Raw genomic sequence first — 15865 nt, forward strand, 5'->3', positions numbered from 1 at the left:
TGAATTTTTGGTGCCACCGCGTACTTCGGATCCCGCTCCCCCAGCTATGAGGTTTTTTATAACTTTAGTGTCTTCCCCCAATGCGATCACGGCTATCCACTGCAGTGGGGTTCTTATGCTGTCGCTTAAAATTCAGGCCAATTCAAAATCAAGCTGGTTGTTAAAATGCAGCATTTGGGCTGATTAATGGTAATCACTAACTCCCCGAGTCTGGAGTGAAGGATTCCTGTGGTTGCCATTTTGGTGACCTAGCGCTTCCACTCAGTCGAAAAGCGGTTGTCTGTCTGTCCGAAGCCTGCTTCTAGCACGTAGGCCGCCGTGGTCCCGTTACGTTGCGACGTCATCACAAGGTGCCAACCGGATTGAAAGCAAACTGGCCACCTTGGCAGTTCAATTAATGATTACTCGCGAGAGATTCCTCAGGATTAACATGGGTCACACAAGCCCCATCGATGGAAGCACCTGCCATCGCAGGGCAGTTGAGCGTAGCTTAACCGTTGCACTTCTGCGCCAGGAGCGGAATCGGGACTCCCAGGGATCTGTGAATGTAGAGAATGACCAATTCTACGGCAGTACAAGTCTGAAATGATGCAATATCGCGCAATCTTACGTTGTACGATATATCAACCAAAGTAAGCCAGTTCAGGTCAAGCAAAATGATAGAAATTGAAGACATACCATGCAAAACTAGGGCTAATGGTGCTAGAGCACGATGAATCGTGGTTAACCCCAAGCTAAACAGCCAGTGATTTGTTTTTTTTCTGCTTCCACGTTTACACGTTATCCAAACACACTGTCAATTCTCTATCATTCGTGCACGAAATTTGGTTCATAAAATCTGGCGCGCTATTACGTGGCCACAGGCGTCACCAGCGACAATAATAAACAGATTTTCCTGTTATTTGGAGAGCAGTACAACCTTTCTTTTTAGCACAATAGTACAATGCAAGGCAGAGCGAGCGATGGCTCAGAGCAAGGTGGTTAAGCGGGCGCTTTATTTCCGTGATAAGACTACAGTGGTGGACCCAGCACATTGCGGCACCGTTTCTATATACTGCAGTTCCAGCGAAAATAGAAAATGGAAGGAAGGTACAACTGTACCGAACTACTCACAGTGTGAATGAAAAACTTCCACGCCAACAGGCTTGAATTTGACTGTGAAATTTCGTAGAAGCATTTTTTGCGCCGCAGCCAGTTCTTTGAAATCTTACTGAGCTGAAATCGGACATCGTTCTAGGAAACAAGGCTTTGAACTTGAGAATTCAACAAGGCTACGAGGCATAATTTCTACATGTTTTATTCTGCACTCTGATAAACTGACAGACTCGGGGCTGATAACGAAATAGTTGACTGCAGTACCACGGCCCCCATCGGACCTGCGGCCACCCGCACCGCCAGGCCAGTGCCCCATTGTTAGCACACTATGCTGGGTGTATCACCTATGACTTCACACAGTTATTGAATTACAAGTGTTTGAATCAAAAGAGCACTTTTTTCGGCATAACATTGTCACCGGGGTAGTACATTGTCGCGACAGAGACGGCGTGTGGCTCCCCGCCTTTCATCTTCGCGTCGTGTACCTCCAGACTGCAGAAACTACACCTTCCCCGGGAACCTTCACCCCAAGACCTATCACTTTAACACGGGAATTCATAGCGGTCTGCACACACAAAAATGTTAGCCCGGAGTACGGTTCGGGCCACAACCATCGCCCTCAAACAGTGCATCTTGCACTCCAACACCCTCACCTCATCATATCTTCCCTCCCTCGCTTTCACCTCATTATGTCTTCCCTCCCTCGCCTTCACCGCATCATGTCTTATCTCCCTCGCCCTCACCTCAGCATGTCTTTCCTCCCTCACCCTCGTCCTCATGAATTTTCTTGGGCCCATCCTCCCTCATCCTCACAGCACCGAGTGAAATCCTCATAAGGTGAGGGTGGGGATGCCCTCATGAGGGCTCGCCTTTGTGAGGATGCCCATCTCTGCTCATACCACATGCGCAGCTGCGCAACGTTCTAGGCCAACTTACCGTATTCTACCGTTTTATGAGCTTGGTGCTAAAAGAAGGTCTCATCATACAGACAGGGTAACCTTGAGTTTGTGTAGCGCCATTTGGGGACATGTTCTTGAGATCGTGGGACGCGCTATGAATACAGGGGACGGCCACCGATCTAGCCGGTCAAGGCTATAACACCCCAGGAGGTTGGCAGTCTAGAAAAATCAGACTGGTGGTTGTACCTTGTATTCACAGGGTGTCCTACAGTTGGAAGAATGTAGCAGATTGCTACGGTTTGCCCGTGGTTTTCTGTGCGGCACGCAAGTTGGCTTCATTTCCGGAGGAAGGAGCGTTGCGTGATTGCATGTCGCGACACGCCGCTCAGATCGCCGGGTGTTCGGTTGGTGTTTTGTATTGAATTCCCCTTGATCTGCGGGAAAGTTTACATCGACGAAACGGGCCGATGTATGAATCAGCGACTAAGAATGCACCAGCTTTCTGTACATAAAGGAGGAAGGTCTAATTTACTTTTGCACTGGGGCGCATGCCCTTCGATTACGCGTTATAATTCGTGTCGGCCTTTTCTGGTGAACAGTTCTGCGGCGAAGTAACAACCTGTTGGCATGTGAGCTTGCTGAGGCTTTTTCATAAGGATACCAGTGATACATACCTTCATCAAAAAGTATCGAAAAGAAAGGAAGTTTTTACATGCGCTTAGTTAATGGAATGGCAGACGTGAAGATATAGATAAATATTTTTAAAATTAAAATCAGTTGCTAGTCTGCACCTGACCTTGTGCTCTTCACGGTCTTATTTCTGTTGCGCTGACTCTTGCTTAACGTTGGTTGTTAAGTGTCTGTGGAGTCATCTGTGGGTAAAAAATAAGGAACACTTAATTACATTGTACGTTGAAAATGTGGTGGCATTTAGTTCTGAAGTCCGTTCGGCCAGCTTCTTGTCCTCCGTCTTTGCTGCTCTCCGCGTACGCTGAGACCGTGCAGGCGCCCACACTTCACTGTCAGCCACATATTAGAATCGACGGCCTCACGGCTCGTGGGGATTTTCACTGCGCTAGACACATGTGGTGTTGGTTCTGGCTCCATTGTAACCTTATACAGGAAGCTGTGCAGACACGTCTGCAGATCACGAACCACACCTCCCAACCGACGCCGAGCACGTCACCACGCTCGGCCATCTCACGTGACAGGAACCCCTGTCAACTCGGCCATGTCACGTAGTGTCACGACGTCACACATGCCGTCAAGCGATGAGCTCTCGGCCCTGTCACGTGGTCTCATGATGAGACACACCCTGTCAAAGAATCAGTCAATTTATGACAGACGACAGCGGTGGTGGCCGGAATTTTTTCTCCTGTAAAGGTTTTAAAGCTATCGCATTTAAAAACTGATTTCGTCGAACCCTACTTGCCCTAAATCGTATTCATGGTGATGGCGAGTCTGGCATCTCCAAGTCTTTTGGAGTTAAGGACCCCAGGAGGTCGAAAGTAATGCGTAGCCCTCCACTACGTCGTCCCTCTTAGCCTATGCGCAGCTCTAGGTCGTTAATCTGTACATGCCACAGCATACTATTCCTTTTCATTTAAGATCGAAATAGTAGAGAATAGTGACCCTTACAGACACAATACTGCGCTGCTAGGATATCGCCATCATGATGTCGAACAGCTCGAACTATGTGCAAATAAAGCATTAACTCGGCACGAGGAGTAGTTTATAAAATGTGGAATTATATCCGTTGGCCCTTGAAAAGGTTGCTGCGGTGCTGAGTGTGAGTCTTGTAACCCAGGCACCCGCAAGGAGAAGCGCCTTGTGTTGGGTGGAGAAGCTTGCATGTGGGGCGAGTACATCGACCGGACCAACCTGCTTTCCAGCTTGTGGTAAGCGCGATTACGTTTGTCCTTCGTATTTAAGACTGAATACGTTTAGTTCGCAATGTTCTTCTAAAATGGTAGCAATATTTTGTGCAAAATCGAAGCCAAAAGGAACGCTGAAACCCCCATTTATAAAAGTTACTCTATCATGCTACACGCACGTTATCATGCATTGACTATCAGAAGAGCGGGTAGGGCACAATGTTGCTCACAGTTTTTGTTCCTAAGGCACTCAAGAAGGGCAGTGACCAGATCATTATAATCGCAGCGATAACCAGGCGAAAGAGTCGTCTACGTAACGAGGACATTCCATGTTCCTCTAGTTTGCTTATACGTAATCATTGTGCTCTAACTAAAAAATTGCTTTTATGTAGCCGTGAGCCTGAGCTATAGCAACAGCACTATCTGGCTGAGAAGCTCTCCTCCTGCGAAGTTCACTGCGTTGTTTATTTAGAGCGCAAGCGCCACTGAAATGTTTTTAAACTGTTCGGAAGACAAACCGCAAATCTGTATTAAGCCACATCATTCCTTCCTGCATCGGAACTTCTGCTTTGTACGAAAATGTAGGTGCAGCTACATAGACGCTACTTTTGTCCCAAAGAGTACGTTATTTTGGAGGAGAGAGAAGTTTAACCTGTGTACATAAGTGCTGGTTACGTGAAGCAATTCTTGTCGAGCCCGCTAGGATACACGTTGCGTTGCCCACCTTTCACTTGTTCTGCGGCTGCGCATAAAAGCGACAGAACGGGTTTGGTCTGTTGCTGAGCTTGATAAAGATCTTTGGCTTAAGCAAAGAGCAGGCATTGCCTTCATATTTGCATGGAGAGAGCAGGCTCTCTCTGCCTCTGGCAGCGAAAGAGAGAGCACTCCAAAATGCTCAACAAAAAAGAAGGGAAAATCCCAAACGTGCTCGTGAGGCGCTGGAACGAACTAGTTGAACGTGAGGTTGACAGATTAGAGCAGTAAATGGAGGATTTCTTCAAGCTAGATGAGAAGCAAGCGATGAGGCAGTGATAGATTCGAGTGGGCCTTGATGTTTCTGGATAGATAAAAGTGTTGAGGGTATGCGCATTTGTACTTCGTCCGATAAATTCAGTGCTAACAAGGAAGAGGGAGGGCTGTGTATATGATGCGGGAGTTGAACGTAGGGGGGACCATGAACAGACGCTGTCTGGAATGGAACGCGTAGAGGTGCGGTGAGGAAAGCCACCGTAGTGCAAATATTCCAAGGGAAGATAGTCATAAGGAATGCACAATGATGACCGAGCTGTACGAGAGTGGATGCCGACGATCAATGAAGCAGGGCACCCTCAAGGGGAAAGCGATTTCAAGATTAGAGCATAAAATGGCTTATTTATCCGCTCTTCCTGTAACGAATGACGGAGAGCACGCGTACCACATTTTAGTTTTCATGTGCAGGCCCAGGGCTTCGGCTGTGGCTGAGCGGCTGTGGAGCAGTCGTGACCTGCAGAGCCCCGACCGAGCTGTGTGGAGGCTGAATGCGCACCGCTGTCGCATGCTCAGGTCAGTTTACTGCACATTTTTTACGTGGTAATATTATTCAGAAAAGACATTCAACAACATACTATCTCTGCTCGTATAACTTAGCAGTTCGCTACAAACAGCACATAAGTACTTCTGAGGGTACAATGCTTTCGATCGCGAATCTAACAACACTTACACGAACATATCCTTCGCGTTCAACTCATAACTTGGCGGTACTTTTCGTACGAACGGCGTTTGGCCAGCAAATGCTTGCACATAGTTTGCCCACTCTGTTAAACTATTTTCGCCAAATTAAAGTAATATTGAAAATATAAATAAGAAAAGAATACATTCATTCTTTCTTTCGCAAATGTAATTTTTCTGCTTTTCGTAAGGTGTAATTCTCCTGTGTCTTGGATTTTTTGAGGGTTTGTTGCTATGTGCAATTGCTATTATTCGCTGATCACGTTTGTCATTCATGTTGTGCCTTTACCTTCAACAACAAAAAGACTGAACTATGCGTACTAGGAGCTAAAATGTCTGTAAATGTATTGGGATGTACTGCCTAAAAAATTGTAGGTGCACCAAAGGTTACTAACGACACCGCGCTGTTTTGCCATGTAGTGGGGCCCGAGCGCCGTCAAGTGAATTAATGTTCACTTTTTGTCTCGGGTCCCTCATTTCTCACTGCAATGACAATAAACTTAAAATTTCACACTTAAAAAAAAGTGCTACATCGAAACTCATTCGCACGGATGTATATACTAAAGAAACATAAAAACATATTTTTTTTGCTGGGCACTTCAACGAAAACTGTCAACGGTATCTAAAACCGTGAGTTTTGAGGTAAGTAGCTGATTTCCTTCGTTTTCTACTAGGTGGTCGTGGTGGGAAATGACAGAAAACATATAGCATCCGACCTTGAAGGTCGGATTTTTTTTTTTAGAAAACGTGCTCCCGTAGTGAATTTATTTTTGACGCTTCAGGCTGAATAAATGTAATACATTTACTATGAAAATGAAAAATGTAGCATGGCGAGCAACACGAATCATTCGCCTAAAATTTTTTTGAAGTAGGCTACTTCGTTTTTATCTGCCGGTAGGACACGGCTTGACATGTGAGGCGTGAAAGGAGAAAACATTGTCCCATTGAGCTTCACCGTGCGCTTTCACCATGTTGCGGGTGCGTCAGGCTTGGAAGCCGCAACTTGTTGCGTGTGGTTCCTCATCCGAATATTAGCTGTCGTCCTCTGATTCAGACTCAACACTTGGTAAGGTCTCCGCATCGTAAACACCGTCAATGTCACTGCCAGAAGAGAAAATGGCGCGCGACGCCATAATGGATTGGCTGGGCAAGGCATAATGCCTGTAAATAAACTAGACAGAGACAGAGGACAGGAGTAACACCCCGTAACTGCCAGTATTAAATAAAACATAGCATGAATCAATATAAACATACATGTTGTGGTCCTCATCAAAGCAGACAACGAGAAACGGAAACTACGCGAGTGGTGGATCATATATGACGCCACGCTCTGGAATAGATTTTTTCTCCATACAAGATATCAGCTCAAACAAAATGCCTTTATAAGTCTGAAGAGATAGTATCCCCTCCCCGCAAGCGCCTATTTGCACTGTTAGGCAAAATTTCTATGAACAATGGCCGCAGTACAGATACGGCGCTGATCGCATAGGACCCACCCACGCTGCTGAACGTATTCAGCAGACAGCGTCCTTCGGCTAAAATGTTTGACCATATATCAGGATATTGCTGAAAAATATCTGAGAAGTACTAGTCAGTGCAAGTTAAACAACCCAAGGTGGTTGAAATTTTCGCAGCCGTTCGCTACGGCGTCCCTCAAAGCCTTAGTTGCTTTGGGACGTTAAACCCCTATAATCCATAACCCGCCCTAGACGCATGCATCAAGCCCTGTCATTTGTCTCATCAAATAGGGTTTCAAAGTGCGGGTCATCATGCTTGCAGTACGGGAGGCTCCGGTACCCAAGGCCGGATTTTAATGTCTTTCATGCGAGTGCAGGTTATCTCAGATCATGAATGGCAGTTTACCAATATCCCTCAAGAGAAAACAATACAACAGCTGTATCTTACCGGTACTCACGTACGGGGCACAAACGTGGAGGCTAACGAAAAGGGTTCAGCTGAAGTTAAGGACAACGCAGCGAGCTATGGAAAGAAAATTGATAGGGTGTAACGTTAAGAGACCGGAAGCGGGCAGAGTGGGTGAGGGAACAAACACGGGTTAATGACATCCAAGTCAAAATCAAGAGGGAGAAATGGCCTTGGGCAGGGCATGCAATGCGAAGACGAGGTAACCGCTGGTCCTTAAGGGTAACGGAGTGGTTTCCAAGAGAAGGCAAGCGTAGCAGGGAGCGGCAGAGGTGAGGTGGGCGGATGAGATTAAGAAGTTTGCAGGCAAAGGGGGGATGCAGCTGGCAAATTCAGGGTTAATTGGAGAGACATGAGAGAAGCATTTGCCCTTCAATGGGTGTAGTCAGACTGATGATGATGATGATGATTCCAGTGCTCGTTTTCTAAGGAGAAGCTATAGCATAGATATTGCGTAATGCAGCTAAACTGGCATTAACGCTCTAGCGATTTGGGCAACAGGACCGGAGAATTCCCTCGCTGGCCGGAGCCTGTCCCTTAGCTACGGCGGCGCTTACAAACCCTGTGTCTGGTTCCTGCAGCGGTGTCCTGGAGCCTGCTCATCTGCGGTTTTTCCACGCCTTTACTATACAGGAGTCGCGATTTCTCTTCCAGCGATCTATACTTCATGTGCGGGCGGCGCACCCTTTGAGCCAGGGAAGCCCGGTCGCGTAAAGCAGTGACGCGCAATTGCTGGCATATAGAGCGTGTTCATAATAATAATAATAATTGGTTTTTGGTGAAAGGAAATGGCGCAGTATCTGTCTCATACATCGTTGGACATCTGAACCGCGCCGTAAGGGAAGGGATAAAGGAGGGAGTGAAAGAAGAAAGGAAGAGAGGTGCCATAGTGGAGGGCTCCGGAATAATTTCGACCACCAGGTGATCTTTAACGTGCACTGACATCGCACAAAAACGGACGCCTTAGCGTTTTTCCTCCACAAAAACGCAGCCGCCGCGGTCGGGTTCTAACCCGGGAACTCCGGATCAGTAGCCGAGCGCCGTAACCACTGAGCACCGCGGCGGGCAGAGCGTGTTCAAAATTAGATTTTACTGATTAAAAAACATGAAACGCCGTACGCTAATGCCGCTATTGCATGTTAGTAATGCGGCCAGGCGGGCACAAATTGGGGTAATGATTGTTCACGTAAATTCAGTAATTAACTTATCTTCGTCAATTAACTTTTAATTGCCTGAAGTTAGCGTGCATGTTTCTAATGGGAACTTGGAGGCAGTTGCTTTTGAGGGCTATTCCAATTTGTACAATTTCAGTAACGCGCCTGTGTCCTGAGAGGCGCACGTCTAAAATTTCGTCCCAGTTCGTCTATTTACGCATGCCAGACGGCGGCTCTCAGCGTGAAGCACCTCCCTTCTATGACGCAGCTGTTGGGTATTGCACTCCGCCTTACAAGAGCGTGCAGCGAGCGGTATCGCGTCTTTGTACGTACCTGCTGTGGATGCAATCGCTTAAAAAAATAGCTCTCCCTTATCACCGACTCAAGAGCGGTTCATCGGTGTCGATCGCCGAGAAGGAAAACGCTGGTCCAGAACGAAAAATCATCCGCCTCGCCGCTCGCTGCATACTCTCGCAAGGCGGCGTGCCATATGCAACAGCTGCGTTACGCGAGGGGGTGCTTTACGCCGACAGCCGCTGTCAAGCGTGCATTATTAGACGAAATGGGACGAAATTTTAGACGTGCCTATCTCAGGACACAGGAGCGTTAGTAAAATTTTACAAAATGGAATAGCCCTCAAAAGCAACTGCCTCCAAGTTCTCAATATAAACATGCACGCTAACTGCCCGCAATCAAAAGTTAATTAATAAATTTTAGTTAATTACTGATTTTATGTGGACAATTCATACCTAATTTGTGTCCACCTGGCCGCATTACCAACGTGCAAAAGTGGCATTAGCGTACGGCGTTTCACATTTTTTATAAAAGTCAGTAAAGTATAATTCTGAACACGCTGTATGGCATAAAGAAAGCTAGACTGGGCCGCTCACTTGAAAAACCGAGATCTGGCGTCGAGAGCCGTTGAATTTGAGTTGTGCAGTGACCGCGGTGGCTCAGTGGTTAGAGCGCTCGGCTACTGATCCGGAGTTCCCGGGTTAGAACCCGACCGCGGCGGCTGCGTTTCGATGGAGGCGAAAACGCCAAGGCGCCCGTGTGCTGTACGATGTCAGTGCACGTTAAAGATCCCCAGGTGGTCGATATTATTCCGGTGCCCTCCACTACGGCACCTCTCTCTTCCTTTCTTCTTTCACTCCCTCCTCTATCCCTTCCCTTACGGCGTGGTTCAGGTGTCCGCCGATGTGTGAGACAGATACTGCGCCATTTCCTTTCCCCAAAAACCAATTTACCAGTGACTGTGCGCGGTAGCAGGTTTTAAGCCCCCGCGGCCTCCCGAGTGTACCCCGTATTTGTGGGTAGTCGTGTGCAGCGGGCGTATTTTTCTACGGCTTGCGGTCCGTGAGCGGCTGCAACCGCTCCGTTGGGGCATTTTGCATAACTGTAAGCTTCTTGTAAAGTTCTCTGTAAGCCGCCCTCATCCGCGGTCAGAGCAATAACGAAGACCGCACAGCACTGAACATTACAAACGCCAGACGCGCTTCGGCGAGAAAAATGTTCAACCAGCTGCTGTGTTTTAAAGATTATTCACTGCAGACAGCCGTAGCAACACTCTAAACACGAAAGGAGTAAAAAGGCAGTAAGCTGTCTTTTCATTAAGGGGCCGGGCATGACACCAAAACACTGGGGTAGATTTGCCTTTCTGAAAAAAAGGGGAATGCATACTGTTGGCAACGGGAATAAATTCCCTCTTCAAAGTTTGCGAAGTTCAAGCAGTTACAAAGAGTTTAACTAAGGTTTCAATTGCCTTTATGCGCTAACCTCAGGACCTCCGGTATCGCGTTTAAAAGCATCTTCCCATTGCTAACTGCATCCAGTTACTCCACTTTGTAGTGAGAGTATACCTTCGCTGCCAAGAATACGCATCCCTCATAATTAGTGATCGAAATCTACAGTGGAAATTGTGCAGTCAAACCAGCCCCTAGTAGAGAGTGCGCTGTAGGGCAGCTTACTTGCTTTTTACTCATATATACGCTTATTCTTGTTTAGAGTGCGGTAGCCCGCAGACTACAGGTGGGTTGAACGTACCCTGATTCGTTTTCGCTTCCCGGGAGGGAACTCACTAATGCAGAAATCGCAATTACCATAACAGAGTCAATCACAAGGGTCATCTGCGATCGTACGTAAGCGTAGTTAGTCAAGAATCTTCAAAATCGACAGCACAGTGCACCGTTTGACGAACCATGTACGTGCAACTTTTCACTCAGATGTAATTTTGAATGAAAGACGTTAGAGCGCGACTTCTGCTCGCATGCTTTTGAGGATCCCTCCAAGCTTTTGTGTGCACTAAGCGGCGCAGCACAAAGGGTACCGAAGGCCGTACTCTCGCGTCGTCGCCGCCGATGTATGCGTACGTGAGCGCAATCAGCAGTTAGTTCTTAAGTCTGCGGCTGGCCTCGGTAATTTCACGCAGTTTGTTTCGCACCCATGGAGCCTATTTTTAATTGCGCGTTGCGACGATACGAGGACACATGTGTTGCAGCGGAGAGTCTTTTCATCGGGGGCGGGGAGGGTACACTTTCCCCTTTCCTCCGTGGCGGCTGACTCGGCCTGCGCGCTATAGTTCGGGTTTGCGGCCCCGTTTCCGGTCTTTTTTAACTGGCCCCTGGGATTCGTCGGAAATATTCGTTGCGAACGCGTCATAGAAATAGCATACTAGCCTATTTTTTTTTTTTTGGGGGGGGGGGGGGCTTTTAGTGGAAGGATTTCGGGATTTCCTGTTGCTATTTTCTGAGCAACAAAGCCATCTTTCTGTGCAGAAAATACGACGAAAGCCTTCCCGAGTAGCAGTGTATCCGTCTTGCTTCCCTTAAGTGTTCTTTTATTATCAGGAAAGGCTAAAAAACAATGGGAATAATTATTTGCTTGTAAAACATATTTAAACATATTGTTTGCCGGACGGAGGAGACTTTTGCAGGGAGGAGACAACGCATCCATAAAAAACTGGAGGGGACACATGAGTTCCGCCTTGAGGGTATGACGAAATAGCGTTTCTGAGCAAATACCTGTATATGAGGTATTGTTATCCTCTACTTTACATTCATAGACCGCTGTAAATCGTGATACTAGTCCTGGCGCAATAGTTCAGTTGATAAAATTTTCAGGTAAAGTATGCGAAATCTGTTTACTCTAGAATTTGAATTGGTGACGTAATCGCCGAATGACGCTGCGCCGGCGTTCAAGCTTCTCTGTAGTGTGAAGCGATGGGCAGGTGCCGCAGTGATGACGTCACGTACGGCGGCGCTACGTTTTCAGTGAAGAAATGGTAGCTTAGAGATACAAAACCTACGGCACCAAAGGTGAAGCTCACGAAGCATTGTTTCGCGCCATCGAAGGACGCAGGGAAGCATGAGGCGAAGGCAGCGGAGGTTTGAAATTTCAGCAATAGTGATGTCATCACGAGTCTTCCCGCACTTCTTTAAGGTAGTGAGAAGAAGCCAGAACATTGCAGCGCTTTTAATTGGTGATTATATCTCTAGTTTAAATTGCTGTAATGAATTTAATTGACTGTTTGGGAAAGAAAATGGCACAGTATTTGTCTCGCATATCGGCGGACACTTGAACCGCGCAAAACTGCATGGTACGCTTTACCCAGCAGCTTCATACATCCGAATTCTTAAATCACCTCAAATTCTCAAAAAACCAATTTAACTTCCCTTTAAGAATGCGTTACAACCCCGGCCTGTGGTGGCTTCAAACACAGCCACCGGCGGGACTTGTACCATCCAGGTTTCTTTGAACCAATCATTCATTTAACAGCCAACTGCCACGGTGGGCAGTTTGCTGACAATCCAGTGGCCAGGTTGGGATGACCTCACAATGTCAGGTGATGTGTTAGCAGGTGGCCTACCTGGTTTAATGACTTTGCTTCTCTGGGGTTTTTTTCGCTAAAGCCGCCATCAGCAGCAGCGACGACAGCGACCACGCGTTAAAATATGCGTACAAGGCATCGCGTCATAAAAGGAAACACAGATAAAATGGCCCGCAAAATAAGTCTTGTTGGAGGAAAGCAAACAATGCGAGACAATCATACAAACAATGAATGCAACAAAATGCTACGGAAAACGAAAGTAGCGCCGAAAATACGACTACAGACAAAGAGAAAAACCAGCGCTGACTGTTTTTGCGCTTGTGTGTCGTTTTGTTTGCGATGCTTCGGTTTTCTATGATGAACCAACTAGCCCAAATTTACACCCTTCATCAAAAGGCAGTTTCAGATCACACCACTTATTCCCATTCTATTACTCAAGCCGCGTAGAGTACAATGTAATGATGTGAAGGTGACAGCATCAGTGACCTACAGGTTCCGTCCAGGAAGAAATGTTTAAAAAATGAAAATTCTACTGCGTCACGGTGAAATAGGAATTTGCACGACTGTTCGGCATTTTTTGTTCTCGAGTTAAGCCGTCTAAAAATTGGCCGTGGTTTAGCTGAGGTTAAACCTGGAGTGACGCGATAGCTACAGGTGGCCGAATGGAACCCGCTCAGTCGAATTGCGAAGTCAGTTTTTCGCCGCTCCGTTTCGCTGGGCGTTCCTTCTTCATCTTCCACCCTGGACGTGGACTCACTATCGGCGGCTAGGCGCGCTGCGCCGCCGGCACCTGCTCTAGACCACGTTACCAACCACATGACCAGCCACGGCGCCACCTCGGAGCTCAACTGCGGCCAGGCAGCTCAAGGGTTGCGACGCTGAAGGCTCGAAGTGCTAGCGTAATGTAGCTATCGCTGCAAAATGTTTATTGTGCTTATCTAGATTTAGCCCACATAAAAAAAAATTCAAGATGTAGAACTTTGCCATCATTTTGTTTTATTGGGATACGATCTTCGTGCAAAAAGCTCTGAGAATGGAAATGATGCCGTTCTCTATGAACATGACCATTTTTTGCTGAAAGTTTTCTGGATGCACAATGTAATGGGTACATGCTGGAACTCAACTAACTTTGCTGCATTCTACTAATGAGTGAAGAAGAGGGAATGACTTAACGTCCGGTGGAGCGGATTTGAGGGATGATTTTAATGAATGCAGCACAGAAAGTGGTTTAGATGTCGCATAGAAAACCAGTTTGTTCAGTTCTGGTTCAGGCGAAATCAGAATTCGTAGGTATTTGCATTCATGTAGTCTGTGTTGTACGTGACATTTTTTCACGTGCGTAGGTTAAAAATTTCTTTTAATGGTTATATATAAATTCTTTCCCAAGTTAATTTTCATCTGCCTTGCTTGGCACCAATGGGCTACATGTAATAGCTAAGAATTACTTGATCTTTGTGAACTCTGATATCTTTACATTTCATGCAGTCGTGTGCGACCATACGGTGCGTATAATATTTTGTATGAGATTCCTACGATAAATCTAATAAAAACAATCAGAGCTAAAACCTTACTTGGGGTCATGCTGAATACTATTTGAACGAAACTCTAACGTTTGCTTTCATATTTATTACACTGATGCCAACTTGACCGATAATATTGTAAGCAGTGCTTCACAGTTTCACTTCCGAGTTTCTTTGCAATAAATCCATCTTTCCACGCAAAACATTTGTGGACGGTGTTACTGAGAACCAACCTATCCTTCTTTTTTAGTTTTGGTATTACTTTTGGATGCCCCTCAAAAATTAAAGGTGCGATACATAGCCAAAGACTTCAAATTAACATGTAAACAATTATGTCAGTAGAGGAGGTCATGAATTGTCTTAGTTATTGCGTGGTAATTTGCTGGAGTTTGCGGAATCAGTGCTGATAGCTGTTGATGAGAAGGTTCTCTTCCACGAATGTAACAATATGTTGGAAAGATGAATCTAGAATTAAAATCAAACGGTTTTAGATGATTAAAGAAATCGTAGATTGTCCCGAAGGAAAGCGTGAGATAATGAAGACACTGTAGTGAAAGCCTGCGGGTTAATTTACACCGCGTGGTGTTCGTTAAACCACGCTGGCAGTCCACAGCACACATGCATTTTTTGGCCGCCACGGAATGCGTCCGCTGCGGTTGGTATTCGATCCCTCAAATTTGGGATCAGTAGCCGAATGCCAGAACCACTTTGCTACCGCGCAGGTGGTTGATGACCGCTCTTGAATATGGCCCGAAGTACATGGCAAATATAGCGTCTATCGTATGCCCTTAGAAAAAATGAGATAGAAGTATTTTTTTCTAGTAGCCTGGTACTACTACGATAGAGGCTGGCCACAGGGATATGAAGTTAAAACATTGCAGCGAAATATTTGTTCCGACAAGTTTTACTTCTTGGACAAGATTTACTTCTTGCCCTTTTGTTTCATTCTGCATTTATGCTTACCTCTTTTCTACAGCTCTACTCTTTTACATTAATTTGTAAGCATAATGACGTCAAACTGTGACTTATCTTCAACGTTTTTGGACAGCCGTTTTTTTAATGGCGGCTGCTAGCCTGTAGCACATGCTCTGGCACCGGATACAGTACACATAAACACAAATAGGCCTATACGGAGGTCAAAACAGAGTAAAATGTACTGTAGTGTACTCCCTCTTAAAAACGTTCGATAAAGGGCAGCGTACTCCCTTCTTACTCCTTTCTGTTCAGAGTGCAGGGAAACTTCGTGCGCTCCTTAAATGCTGGCAATCTCTTTTGTTGTTCAAAATGAATAGCCTCGTATCAACATTTCTTTCTCATCGTTTTGGACTTTCATCTCAGGCGCGGAATCCCGGTGCACCCGCTCAACAGTATGTCGTGCGAAAACGACGAAGAGTTGGACTTCCGGGAAGCCTTCGAGACAGACTGACGAGGAGCTGTGCGGTCAAGGAAAATCAACGTGCGCTGCCTCCAACGAGATGCACCAGCTTTGCTCTTCTGCGAACCGGAGAAAGAGAACGCGCGTATTTATAAGATACATAGTTTGTTCACTCGTGCGTTCGTCACAGAGCGCATCGGGAGCGGCATACAAAACTAATGGCTCTTGCTGTAAAATTACGCATTTGTCTAATAAAGTAGGGTGAAATAAGCTGCATCAAACGTTACGACCTGCGAAGTATTGAACTGGTTTTGGATCCTCCTCATTTGCGTTCTCTGTTAGGAAGCGGAACATGGCACAGCTGCGCTCATAAGTAAACAAAGCACGTTATTCCGTTCCAAGTGCAATCACGCCCTCGCTGTTCCACTAGGAAGCGCCTCAGCGTCCACAACCTGCATGCACAAACTGTTTGCTTAAGATCTCAATTAGGCA

General features: G+C 46.4%; 1 protein-coding gene across 1 annotated transcript in view; it reads left to right on the forward strand.

Annotated features, from left to right (window-relative positions):
- LOC144097289 (beta-hexosaminidase subunit beta-like) overlaps positions 1–15643 on the forward strand; it is a 55377-nt gene extending 39734 nt beyond the window's left edge. The window contains exons 13-15 of the mRNA XM_077630035.1: positions 3802–3892; positions 5306–5410; positions 15337–15643. Coding sequence (XP_077486161.1) covers positions 3802–3892; positions 5306–5410; positions 15337–15424 — 284 coding nt within the window. The 3' untranslated portion in view covers positions 15425–15643. The remainder of the gene's footprint in view (positions 1–3801; positions 3893–5305; positions 5411–15336) is intronic.
- Positions 15644–15865: the final 222 nt, after the last annotated feature.

The sequence above is a fragment of the Amblyomma americanum genome, chromosome 7, assembly GCF_052857255.1.
Source record: "Amblyomma americanum isolate KBUSLIRL-KWMA chromosome 7, ASM5285725v1, whole genome shotgun sequence".
Lineage (NCBI taxonomy): Eukaryota > Metazoa > Arthropoda > Arachnida > Ixodida > Ixodidae > Amblyomma > Amblyomma americanum.